The 13,980-nt window shown below is 46.5% G+C and overlaps 1 protein-coding gene across 4 annotated transcripts in view; it reads right to left on the bottom strand.

Annotated features, from left to right (window-relative positions):
* WWOX (WW domain containing oxidoreductase) overlaps positions 1-13,980 on the bottom strand; it is a 1,014,498-nt gene that overhangs the window by 485,497 nt on the left and 515,021 nt on the right. The window contains exon 9 of one of the 4 annotated variants that reach the window (XM_066349490.1): positions 13,386-13,445. The exons of the other annotated variants lie outside the window; for them this stretch is intronic. Coding sequence (XP_066205587.1) covers positions 13,401-13,445 — 45 coding nt within the window. The 3' untranslated portion in view covers positions 13,386-13,400. Of the gene's footprint in view, positions 1-13,385; positions 13,446-13,980 lie in introns of those variants that run through there. 4 annotated transcript variants of the gene reach the window in all.

Below are 13,980 nucleotides of genomic sequence, written 5' to 3'. Positions count from 1 at the left end.
ATAAACTTCTGTAAAGGCAGTCAGTGTGCACTGCTGGTGAGGACTGCAGCCAAGGACGCGATGGTTTCCTCATGTCCTTTAAGAAAATCTTGCAAATATTCCAAAATTCTTGGGGGAAAAAAGTCGCTTCTCTTCCACTCAGCACTGTGATTGAGAACAAGGGGGAGAAGCGGACCATGTTAACTCCTGGGAATTAGTCCAGGGCTGAAGCTGAACCGCAGGCTTTTCCTGGCCCCTCAGTCTGCTCATCCACAACCCGGGAGCTAATAACAAAAGCTCTCTCCTGCAGGGCTGCTACAAGCACTGAGCGAGAGGATGCTTCTAAAGCAGGGGTCTCAAACTCGCGGCCCGCCGAACAATTTTGTGCAGCCCGCAGACTAATCCACGAAGTTCAAAATATTTTGGATAAAATTAAGTAAGCCTAGGGGCCTACTTGTATTTTTCATTTCTCTAGCATCCTAGCTAGATATTAGCTTAGTTAACAGCAGTTGTGATGCGAACTACAGTTTCTGGTCGTTTTGTGACACTGAGTAAACTGCATGTATGATTGTGCTTGTTGTACTGATTTTTTTTTTTTGTTTTCAACTGCAGTGAGTCAAGTGTTGCGTAACAGTTGCCTTTTATAGACCTAGTGCGGCCCGCCGAACGGCTGTGATCTTGCTCTGCGGCCCACATGCTGAGTTGAGTTTGAGACCCCTGTTCTAAAGGAACCCAGTAGGCCAATTTCAAGTTTTCCTTCCTGTTGTCTTTGTCATGGGATAAAGCTATTTGTAACTGAAATGGTTGTAAGCCTTCTGCAAAGAAGGAGTTCACAGACAACAGACAGACAAGACTGAGAATCAGGAGTGGCCTGATCATCCTAGGCAGTCTGGAATCTGGAATCAAAACAACAGATGCACGGGGCCCTGGGTGTATGTCTATCCCCCCACAGTACAAACACCAGGGGAACTACTAGGCTTTTGCTTTTATGAACTTCTAAAGCAATAAAGACTTGTATTCAAAGCACTCTTGGTTTCAAAAAGAAGTCATTAATACATTTTATGAAGTCAGAACCCATTAGTGAAGATGTATCGAGTATGTCTGCTCAGCGAGGATTATCAAAGGGCGTCTAGGAATGGCGTTGGACATATAGATTGGGGCCTGGTTTTACAAACGGAGAATGCCCGCAGAAGCCTGAACACAAAGGCTTCGGCCTCATGCAGTATTTGAAAATACCCAAGTATTGACGCCACGCTGAGAGACAGCATCAAGCCGGCCAGGATGGGCTGACGGGTGCTCTTGAAGTGTTGGCATATGCAATCCATTCTACTATACCGCTTACACAGGATCGCTGGCGGTGCTTAAATAATTCAGGCTCTTAATGGTAGAAGTTCATTCATATTTGCATCCAGGCTGTGGCTGGAAAATGCCTAGATGGAGGGGAAAAGTCAAAGAACCAGGTGAGGTGCAGCCTTTTGAGGTCTGGACTACGAATATGTGTCCTATTGCCACTGAATGTTTTCAGATCTTCAGGCAAGCAGCGTCTCTTAGGTGACTACTGTGCGCACTATATATCTGGCCCTAGACAACACAGCATGGTCCTGACTCTTGAAGAGTTGGCAGTGCAGAGGGTTAGGTGTTTTAAAGAAAGAATTATGCTGACCTTTGTTAAAACATTAAGGAAGACTTAATTAGGAATATTGTCATAGGTGCCAAGATCATAGCATTAGTGGGGGAGAGACCAGAATCAACATACAATACAATAAAGACCATTGGGGATTTATAGCCAAGAAGGGGAGTGGGTGGGGAAGGAGGGGAATCATCAGTGGATGAAAAATTACTAAGAGGAGATGTCAAGCGTAGGGGAACTTTTGCTAAAATCAACTCAACAGGATTCTCTAGGAAGGCAGGCCTGGGTAATCAGGTATCAAGGGTGGACTGAGCAAGATTCTTGCAGAGACTGGGCTATGCAAACCTGGCAGAGATAGGGCCAAAGTCAAGGTCTAACTGAAAACTGGCTCAGAGGAGCAGACTAAAGCTTGTACAAGGAGAGTCTTTGTCCAGGGGAGAAGGGAGGGCAGACTTGGCCACAGGACACTAAGGGACTCAGCAAAGGTTTCCTTAAAGAGACATGGTGCTGTGGGTGTCCTGAAGCATGAGCAGGGATTTGCAAAGACAATTTTAGGCAAGTGACAGCATCACAGATGCAAAGTACAGGTTGGTGACCTTCCAATAATTAGGTGTGGCTAGAAGAGAGTTTCTCACATAGAGGCATATTGGCATTGGGGGCTGGATAATCCTTTGTTGGGGGCCGTGTTCCGTGCAGTGTAGGATGCTGAATGGCACCCCAGGTTTCTACTCACTACATGCCTTTAGCACTCCTCCTCTCTCACTACCTTCCTCAAGTCCTGGCAACCAAAACTGTCTCCAGGTATGGCCAAATACCCCATGGGGGAAAACTGACCCTGTATGATGGTCAGTGGGCCAGAAGGAGGGCTATTGGAGAGAAGAGACCAGGGAGGGTAGTCCTCACCCAGGACTGCATAGGTGGCAGGGTTTAAACTTTATATAATGAAGACAGAATCTTGTACTCTCTAAATATAGTGATTTCACTTGCCGTAGAGGAAGGAAAAACAGAAAGAAATAAAATGAGTCAGTGCATCGAAACCTGGAAAAGTTGTCTTTGTCAGAACCTTTCCTAAAAAAAAATAAATATTAAAGAAAAAGCAACTGATACACTGACTCATAATGATCTTTGTGAATTAAGGTTTTCAGATAAGTTTTCTAATTCTGATGAACAACTAAGGTTGAAGAATATTCAAGAAGAAACATGGAGACGTTTTCTAGGGGTTAATGAATCACCACTTTCAAAACATTTGCTTGACTTACCACTTTTATCTATAGTGATAAAGTGTTTTGGGTTTTTTTTTTTATTCCTCCCAGCTTATACTGGGAATGCAATTTTACTGCAGAAAAGTTTAAAGCATAAACAGAAAACAATTCCTGGTCTGGGTGCTTGGATTGTGGCTCTTTGACATGCTACAGAGAGTTCAAAAATTATTTTCTAATTTAAATAACCCCTATTTCAGCAACAATCAGCAGCAAGCCAGGTAGCAAATTCATTTGTGCCATGCCAGCTCTGACCTCACTTGCATTTTCTTTTTTTTACTTTTGCTAGCACAATTAGCAAAAGAAAGAGAGTGGGTTATTTAACATGCCTTTCTAGCTAATTTTTAATATGTTCTAATGCATGAGTTGAAAAAAACCGCCTACTTGAGAGCTTCAGGGATTACTAAATAATAAACCCTGAAGGTTCCAAAATCTGGTTAATAGTCAGACCTGGAGAATATGAAATATAGTGTTAATTTAGAATAACATAATGCCTTAAAACGAAGCAAGTTAGGTCTAATTGAGCTATGAACTGCTTGCCTCTATTGTGTCATGGAGGCTACGCTCGCCGGAGGTGGCTGGGCTATACATAACCATTACTCTGAGCAAATATGTTTATTGGGGTCTCTCTCTCTTCATTACCCAACCCCATAAAGTATATGCCTGCATGTTCCGATAAAACATAAACGGCAAGGCAGAGTCACAATTAGGACGTCCCAAGAAGCTGCATCATAAAACGCTATCTGTCTCCGAATGATTGTTCACTTAACCATGATAAATATTTATCAGCACGCAATAGCACAACTCCTTAAACAACGATAGCCCACATGGAAATGGAACAGGAGGACTTTTACATTTCCAATTCTCCTCTTTTGATAAATACAACCCTTTAGCCTGAAACACACACACACACAACAACAACAACAACAAAACACCAAAAAGCACAAGTTGACAGGAGGACTTTGATTTTACATGTAATAATGCCACAGGAGCGGCAAGAACGGAGGAGGTACACGTTTCCCACACCTACTCAAAGCGAATGGTATTTCCTGTCTGTCATGAGCCCAGACAAGAGAACCATGTGGACAAAACGAAACAGTGCTAATCTGGGTGGCTAGTCAACAAACAAACTGAACAGTGTCAGAACTCTTGTTGGGGGGGGCGGGTGCTTTTAATGATAAAATGAAGATGAAAATAAACTCTTACATGATCCCTGCTCTCTTGCTGGCCATGATGTCTGTCAGTGGGGAAACACAAGGAGAACTGAGACCCGTGTCCCTAGGTCCCCCCACCCCGCCTGGCTCAGGCCACAGCAGCTCCGACACGGAATCCGACGGTTACACGTGGCGTGGTGTGTGGTCAAGGGGAACTGACTCTGCCTTCCTGGGTGAATTTCCAAAATGAAGTCTGTCTCCTGGCCAGAGATAACGGTTCTGTTGGCTAACACCTGCCTCTGCTGGACAGAGAGCCAGAGCAGGCACAGAGTGGACTACAGATGGAGCCCCCTATAAAAAGAAACACCCTCTAACGGCCAGGTGTCTCCTAAAAACAGTCTGATTTCTAGGAGAATGTCCCACAGCGGTGGTTCTCAAACTGGACTTGCGTCAGGACACGCTGAAGAGCTTGTGAGAGCCCGAGAGCTGGGTCCCGTCCCCAGCTCCTCTGATTCGGGAGTCTGGGGCCGGGCCAGGTTAGCTGCATCTGTGACTGACTGCCGAGTGATGCTGAGGCTGCCGGTCTGGGGACCGCGCTTTGGGAACCAGATTCCCGGAGCAAAGCAAGCATCCAGGTCCTGACGCTTCCAGGGAACCTTCGTGACTGCTGGTATGAATATCTCTCCCCAGCCCAGAGAACCCAAATCTACTTGCATTTTCTTTTCCTTTCCTTCTTAATCTCATTCCCTTTACCCACTCCCCCCCAATACTTTTTCCTTCTTTTATTTCTTTTTTTAAATTCCCAATTTCTCCTATTCTCCCTACTCTTTCTCTTGTGCCCTTGTCTCTCCTCCTTTCTTTCATTCTTCCTTTCCCTCTCTGAACAGGGTGCTGAGACCATTTTCCAGCAATAACTTATATCCTCCCCCCACTAACCATGACCAAGATATAGATAGCTAGACCCCCAACGGGAGAAAGTCACAGGCCAAGATCTCATTCCTTGGCAAACGTTGCAGTTTTCAGAGCAGTTTCGAAGAGGGACGCTGTGAATTTTGTGTTAATCATTCAGTACGAGCATCCCTGCTTTTGCATTTATAAATGCATAAGCAATACATATAGTGCCATGTGAAATAATATCACACACGTAGCACAGTTACTGTGAGATGTACTGCTGGTAGATGGAGAGGCCTTCTGGCATTAATTCTCATTTTGGGGGCTAGTCTTACATTTTAGGGTAAATAGTCCCCAGGTCTCATTGTACCTTGCATTTATCGCCCTTGCTGGATGAAGATTTATAACAAAAGTGACTGTTATGAGATCACTGGTAGGTGAAGAGCTACCTTAAATAGACATAGCTTTTTACAGCCTTATTGTGTCAGACTCTGAATATTAGACACATACAAAAAAATTCTCACAGTGAGAGTTATGAGGCTGCAGAACGGCCTCCCAAGGGAGGACCCAAGGCCTTACTGCTTAAGTCATCTGAAACAAAACTGGACCAAATACTTGACTGCGCCATCAGGGAACAACCCTACCCTGGCTGGGGACAGACACGATGACCTCAGAGGTCTCTCCCATCCCTCCCAGGCCATAAAATCAGCATGGAAACTCTGACTAGTCATCTGGCTGCAGCAAGAAGGAGACTCTAACAGAACAAACACCAAAGAGTAAAAAGTCCCCTATAAGGACTGTGGGTAGAGGACATCCCAGGATAAAAATCAAAGTGGAGATGTTCCCAAATGAAGCCCGGGACGTACTCGGCACAGGCGCTGGTGTAAGAACGCGGGGCCAGTGTGTTCCCAGGTGGCCGGGGAGTTTGTCCACGCTGCCACTGTGAGAGTGAGCTACCCGTTGACTTCCCAGCTCCCTCTTTCTTGACGATGTGACTGCCTCATTATAACATAAGATGGGATCAAAGAGAAGCTCGGGTAGGTGCTGACTGTGCCAATTCTACAGCTCAGTATAATGTGGCCCATTATAATCTCAGTTCCAACCGGGCCCATTATAATCTCAGTTCCAAATGCAGATGAACCTGGAGAGACACAACGGCAGCCCCTCACTCCAAAGTCAGCTACTTAGACCGGGTCCTTCTTAGTCTTCAGCAGGGAGAGGAGAGAGGAAGGGAGGTTCTGAGAGGCTCCGCGTGGCTTCTCCACCCCTCTGGGCCTTGCAGCTGTGAGGAGCAGCCTCAGCCAGGAGACATGCCGCACCAAATTAAGGTCCCGTAATAAATCTGAGACAACTGCAAGTGGGTGGGGCGGGGAGGAATTCTGGCCCTGTCCCGACTCAGCATGCTCAGCTGCCATTCCAATGCGATTGGCCTTAAATGGCAAAACCTCAGGACCCTGGAAGGGACCAGTCATGTCTCCCTCCACCTTTGCCCTTTAAAAAAAAACAAAAATCCCGTGGTCCATGGGGCCTCCCACTCAGGTGGGCATGTTTGAGACCACCTGCCGCTGCTCTCTCCCCTGCTCTGAGTACAGCTAAACAGACCACGGGCCCAGTTCTACCTACGCCAAGGGAAGTCAACCCAAAAGTGTGGTTTGCAATTTACCAATAGCAAAAATGACTCATCCCGATGCATTCTTAAACACCAGGGAACTGGGAAGCAGACTGAGCGAGTTGCAGCAGAGACAGCTGATGGAAAGGCGCCATGGGATGGAGTCGAGCTGCTGTCATGAGCACAAACCATGGTGGGGAAGAGAGAAGCCCAGCAGTGGCAGAAGCTGGTCCGGAAAAGAGAAGCCACTGAAGGCACAGGGGGAATCACAGAGGACAGGTACACGAAGCCACCTCATTCCTTGCTGGCCGGCATCGCTTACAATAAACCTTTCCTTCAAAAAAGGTGATATGAGTAGGACTTTGTTCCTTGTGAAACAAGAGGCCTAATGAAGACACTCAGAAAAAAAAAAAAATCCGAATCAGACATCATGACCGACTTTTCAAACTCAAACCACTACCATTTGATATTTAATAGCAAAACTCATTCAAGTCCTTGAAGAGCATGATGGAGGTACTGGAGTTAACACTCAGGCTTTCTCCTGACCTGCCATTTTGGAAATTGGAAACAGAATTTGGAAATATTTCGGGGGCGGAACAAAGGAAGATGGCATCAGGAGTGGAATGCCAGGTTTTGAATGGTTTAGCCTTCCTATCCCATCAACGGTCCATCTTTTGGGGCAGCCTAGAATTTCACTTATTAAAATCTCTAATCCTAAAACAGAAGTGTCACCCCCATAGCATCCTCCACTTGGTAAAGACCCGTCTCCTCCATTTTGACGATGTTTAATCACAAAAGCCTGTGTTTGCCAAATGCCCACTTGGTAGAATAGGTACCAAGCACACGCTTGGCGCTGGGCGAGCGCAGTAGGCGTTGTCCATCCTCCCGGGCTACGGAGGGATACACGGGGCAGGTGATGCTGCTCCCAAACCTCCCTGGGAGGGAGACGTACTCGATGAAGGGGTGACGCCGATGGCACCCATGGGGATACAGCCATCCCCACTGGTCCAGAATGACTTTGAGTTGAAAGATTCTTTAGGAATTGAAATCCAAAACAGCAATTTCATGACAGCAGAGAGGCAGAGTGCATGGGCTCAACTCTCAAATACCAAGAGACTCCAGCAGATCCTGACTTGTGGGTGTAAAAATAATCATTAGAAAGATATTGTCATAGTAACAACAGATCCCTTTTGCTGAATCTTTCCAGTGTCACTGGCTGTGGACTTGATGTACAATCATTTTCTCACATCTCACAATAGCTGTGGGCTTGAAGACTACCTCTTTACAAAAAAAAAACAAAAACCTGAGCTTAAAAAAGGGGTGGGGTTCTACGTCTGGACCAAGGGCGGGAAGCATCAGCATCGTCTGACAGCTTGTGAGAAATGCAGAGTCCTGGGCCACCAAGCCCAGCCTCAGCACGAGAGGCTCTCAGGGCCAGACCCAGAAGCTGTGTTTTAACAAGCCCTCCTGGGGATTCTCACGCCAACCAGAGTGTGAGAAAAGAAGCCCTGACTCAGAGAGTAACTTTCCAAAGCCAAGTAACTATATAGCAAGCAGCAGAGTCCACATGAAAAGTTTTGTGCCGAGTGCTGGAAACAGCCCCAGCCAGGGCCGGGAATCAACGCTTGGGCTAATCAGGTTAACTAACGCCTGTAGTGCGGGAGTCCCCCCAGACCAGGGTCGGGAGCCCTCAAGCCCTGGCCTGTCCCCAGAGACTGTCTCAATGGGCAGCATCCTGTGTGTCCCAACTGGGCTTCCTTCCTCACCTGGGTACGAGGGGATCTTGGGTGGAACTAACTCCAATTTATTCAAGTCATGGTTACAAGGGCTCTCGTTTAAATATGCAGGATGCCTCCTTTTATTTCCTTACAGATGAATAAGAAGAAAATTAAGAACCAATGCAGCGTACTCTGTACCAGGCACTGAGCTAAGTGCTCCGGCCACTTCTGCCCAACACAACTCTGCGGTGGTGCGAATGTTCTCTACCTGTGCTGTCCAGTGTGGTGGCCGCAAGCCCTGTGTGGCCACTGAGGGCTTGAAATGTACGACCAAGGGACTGATTTTTTCTTATATTTTAATTAATTTAAATTTAGATACCCCCATGTGGCCAAAGGCAGCCTTATTATTAGAGAGCCCAGTGCCAGCTGTCTCCTTTAAAAACTTCACTCTAAGCCTATGAGGGTTGAGGATAACATTAAATCCATTCTGTAGGCGAGAAAATTGAGGCTTATAATAGCAAAGTAGTGAGCTCAAAGTCACATAGCCGGTCAGCAGTGGGCCTGGGGTCCCAGCCCAGATCTACTCTGACCCAGGGTTTACAAGACACACAAGCACCCACTGCCCTGGGGCGGGCAGGCCCGGGGCAGCCACTGCTCAGAGCTCTGGCTAAGCACAGGCCGCGGCAAGGACCGCATGGCCCCTGAAAAGGCTGCACCTGAGCGCTGCCTTCTCCAGGCAACAGCCAGTGCGGCATTCTCCCAGCAGCCGTCAATGAGAGGATGTTTGGACATTATTCTCCGGTTATTAAATGTGCATTTTCCACTTAAAAATAAGGAGCTTCTGTCACAAATGATTTATATGGAAACAATACTACTCCTGGCAGAGAAACAGGAATAGGAGCTTTTGACTGTTTCTTTCAAGATTAAAAAAAAAAAAAAAAAGCCCGTGCTGATATTATATTCACTCTTTAATGTATGTTTTTTGAAGGCCTGCCCCTCCTTTCTGCCTCAGCTGAGCACCACGAGGATGGGAAGTGGGTCTGGGGCTCAGAGACGTTTGCACAACTTCTATCACCCTGCACAAAGCAGGTCGGCGATGGGGATACGACCTTCCCCGGCCCCATCCCCATGTTCGAGATGCCGGTAACTTCACCAAATGGCATTCCTGAGGTTCTAGAAACATGTTCCACCCTTGTCTCCATCCCTGCTCTGCCATCTCCCTACCACGGTGGAAGGGCAGAGCCTGGCTGGGCTGCCCTTGCACGCTGGGCCCAGTGCCAACACGCCTGTGGTGCCCCCGAGGAGGTGGCTCACCCTCTCTGAGCCTCAGTGTCCTCGCCACGGGGCTGCTCTGAGCACATGACCTTGTGCCCGGTCTAGAAGAGGGTCAGGAGAGAGGGGAGTTCCCCCCCCCTCCTTTCTAGCCCTCCATCAGGGATGTGCACTGTAGTTCTTCCTACCACGAGCACACTCAGGGATGCGCACTGTAGTTCTTCCTACCACGAGCACTCAGGGATGCGCACTGTGGTTCTTCCTACCACAAGCACACTCAGGGATGCACACTGTAGTTCTTCCTACCACGAGCACACTCAGGGATGCGCACTGTGGTTCTTCCTACCACGAGCACACTCAGGGATGCGCACTGTAGTTCTTCCTACCACGAGCACACTCAGGGATGCTCACTGTAGTTCTTCCTACCACGAGCACACTCAGGGATGTGCACTGTGGTTCCTACCACGAGCACACTCAGGGATGCACACTGTAGTTCCTACCACGAGCACACTCAGGGATGCACACTGTAGTTCTTCCTACCACGAGCACACTCAGGGATGCACACTGTAGTTCTTCCTACCAGGAGCACACTCAGGGATGCACACTGTAGTTCTTCCTACCACGAGCACACTCAGGGATGCACACTGTCGTTCTTCCTACCACGAGCACACTCAGGGATGCACACTGTAGTTCTTCCTACCACGAGCACACTCAGGGATGCGCACTGTCGTTCTTCCTACCATGAGCACACTCAGGGATGCACACTGTAGTTCCTACCACGAGCACACTCAGGAATGCACACTGTAGTTCTTCCTACCACGAGCACACTCAGGGATGCGCACTGCAGTTCTTCCTACCACGAGCACACTCAGGGATGCACACTGTAGTTCTTCCTACCACGAGCACACTCAGGGATGCGCACTGCAGTTCTTCCTACCACGAGCACACTCAGGGATGCACACTGTGGTTCTTCCTACCACGAGCACACTCAGGGATGCGCACTGTCGTTCTTCCTACCACGAGCACACTCAGGGATGCGCACTGTCGTTCTTCCTACCACGAGCACACTCAGGGATGCGCACTGTCGTTCTTCCTACCACGAGCACACTCAGGGATGCACACTGTCGTTCTTCCTACCACGAGCACACTCAGGGATGCGCACTGTCGTTCTTCCTACCACGAGCACACTCAGGGATGCGCACTGCGGTTCTTCCTACCACGAGCACACTCAGGAATGCGCACTGCAGTTCTTCCTACCACAAGCACACTCAGGGATGCGCACTGTCGTTCTTCCTACCACGAGCACACTCAGGGATGCACACTGTCGTTCTTCCTACCACGAGCACACTCAGGGATGCACACTGTAGTTCTTCCTACCACGAGCACACTCAGGGATGCGCACTGTCGTTCTTCCTACCACGAGCACACTCAGGGATGCGCACTGTCGTTCTTCCTACCACGAGCACACTCTTGCCACAGAGCACTGGCATGGCCGTGGCTTCTCTTCCTTCACGTTGCAACCAGCACGTGGCCCCGCCCATGTGGGTGCTCAAAGAGATACTTGCTGAATTGAATTTCTGTAAAGACTGAGGCCAATCTATAAGCAAACCCATCCATACCGTCATGCATCTATTCACTTACTCAAGGGATATATATATAATATTAAGCACTTACTCTATCTACTTAGTGGCAGGCACAGATAGTGGTTCTCAGAACACAGTAGGGACTGAAACACATGAAACCCTGAGCCTTCATGACCTTTGCTGTGTAGTAAGGGAAGGGAATGAGATAATGACTAAGTGAATAGACAAAAAAGAGAAAGTGTCCCTCAGATGACAATATATACTACAAAAAAAAAAAAAAAAAAGTAAAAACAGGGAAGATTCAGGGAGAGCCAAGTTCAGGAAGACGCTTGCAGTTTTAAATACCGCGGTCAGGGAAGGCACCCCTGAAAGGATGTTTGAGGAAAGATTTGAAGATGCTGAAAAGGCTACTTTTTAGATGTAAAATTAATTTGGAAAACAGGAAGTTGTAAGCTGAAGAAGCAGTTGGTTCTATACTCAGAAGACCTATCACAAAGGAAATTAAACATTTAATTCACTGACTAACCTTGGCTCAGGTGTTTTCATCTATTTTAATACCAGAGACTACTTACTGGATGCTTATGATGTGTCAGGCACTGCCCAAGCACTTTATGTAACTGAGAGAGAAAAGGCATAGGCCAGGGATGGAAAAATACATGCCTGCAGGCCCCGGGCAGGCATCATTAAGGGCTAAGACCAGGCATAAGACAATAGGGAGTGATGGGGACTGTGGCAACCCAGGAGGACCTGCTCCACCTCGCAGACAGCTTTTGTCGCAAGGGAACAGATGATGGGACAGGTTTAGGATCACTTGATCCTCTGCATTATTGAGAAAGGCTGGAAATCTGGATTTTCATGTGAAAGTTCCCAATTTAGAAGTGCTGGCATGCAATTAAGTTTTCAAAAACATCATGTGAGTGAATAACTTTTTAAAAAATGTTTCGGGACATATTTGGTCTGAACAGAACTTTGCAACTTTTGGCATAGATAGTAAGCATGAGTACACAGGAACCCAAAACATTAGCAAAGCTCCTGTAAGACAGCCACTGTCTGCACACCCGGAGGCTAAGTATAATTCATATCGGAAAACAGCCCACCCAGGGCGTAGTGAGCTCTGGGGTCTGGTAAACACTGTGTCCTTGTGTGTGGATGAAATATGCTGCCCATTGGGATTTGAATGCAAAGACTGGTTGATCATTCATTTAAAAAAATACTACTTTTTGCTGTTTTTTTTCCCCTTTTATTTGCTTACATTCTTCCAATAAAGATGCATTTGGCAAAATCATCCAGAGGAAACACTGTCTTTATTCAAAACTGTTTTTCTTCCCCTTTCATTTGATATTTCCAAATTATCTTATCTATAACATACTAAAGTGATATTCAAAAAAAATGGAACAATACTGTACCTTTAAGAAAATATTATTTTTCCTGAGGTCCTATCAAGGTAAATTTCATCAGTATTCAAAGAATGAGCAAAGCACTTCAACAATTTATTTCAATAAAAGAAGACTTAGCTGAAAGGAGTATAAATGATGAGAACTTGCTTTAAACTGATTTATTCCCTGCAGCAATAAAAGGAATGTTTCTTCACTCAGCTGTTTAATATGCAAATATGCAGAACATCCAGCCCCTGACAGCACATCATTAATAAAACCTTGTACCGAGCAGCACGCCCGATATTTCATTCTGATGAAAAAACATGATGATGAGTTTAGACTGTGGACTTTCAGAGTTGGAACAATGTGCTTTCCCGGCGATGAAACCCGGCTAGTCACTGGGGGAACGGAAGCCTTTCAGATAAGCGATCCGATTTCGGCAACAGGAAGTCCCAGGGTAAAGAACAGAGTAAATACTGAAGGCTGATAATTCTTCATGCAACCAAGGCCCACATGACAAGATTTAAACAGGGGGCAGTGACAGAAGGGCAAGGGACTGAGGCTGGCGTTTTCGTCTTCTGGGGATGGTGGCATGTCAGGTTTTTTTTAACGTTTTGTTTTGGACAGCACAGGAAACGTCCCACTTGATGACCTGTTTGATGTAACCTTTACATTCATGTGCACTGGACAGCAAGTTATACAAAGGAGACACAGGACTCAGGGGCATCTGAACCCCTGGTGGGTCCTTCAGCCAGCCACTATCTGTGTTATGACTTCGGAACAGTAACTTCTGAGTTCCTCTCAGACGCTTAAAACAAGCACAGAGAAGAAGCAGCTGGACAATACTCCTGGGAGTAGATCATGTGTTCCTCTTCCCGCTAAAATCCTGGACGGATGTTCACAATGCATGGAGGAATTATAGAGGCTTTTTACATTCCTTTCTTCCTTACAACTTCTGATATTTTCCAAATTTTCTGTAATGAGTATACCATATGTATAATCAGAAAGATCATGTTTTTAAAAGTGTAATTTACTTAAAAATAAAAACAAACGATAAAAACTACGCATGGGCTAGTGCCCAGGGACTGGGGAGACCATGAGCCCCAGGGCGGCTCCTGTCCCGAGCTTCTGGAACTCGCCCTGTGCCCGCCCCTGCGCTCTCCGAATACACATTAGAAATGGGTAAATGAGTTACTAGCTCCAAGTGCTTAGAACAGGGCCTGCAACATGGCAAGTCCCATAAATTACCCCAAATACATAAAAGTATATTTTGTTAAGTAAATAACCAATAAGTCAGATTAAATATTTAAAGTGTTTTAGTCCACAGAGATGAGTTTTCTGTAAATACTATTTATTTAAGTAGATTTTAAAAAAAGGATAAAGAAATGCCATTTTCCCTCCTTATAAATATTAACCATATATTTAATATTTATAAGGAGGATGGTTCTTTTTTATATTATTATTAATTTTAGGAGAGAGAGAGAGAGGAGCAGAAAGCATCAACTTCCA

Source organism: Saccopteryx leptura, chromosome 9, assembly GCF_036850995.1.
Source record: "Saccopteryx leptura isolate mSacLep1 chromosome 9, mSacLep1_pri_phased_curated, whole genome shotgun sequence".
Classification (NCBI taxonomy): Eukaryota; Metazoa; Chordata; class Mammalia; order Chiroptera; family Emballonuridae; genus Saccopteryx; species Saccopteryx leptura.
Note: the sequence above shows the minus strand (reverse complement) of the source record. Positions and strands in the feature narration are given on the sequence as shown.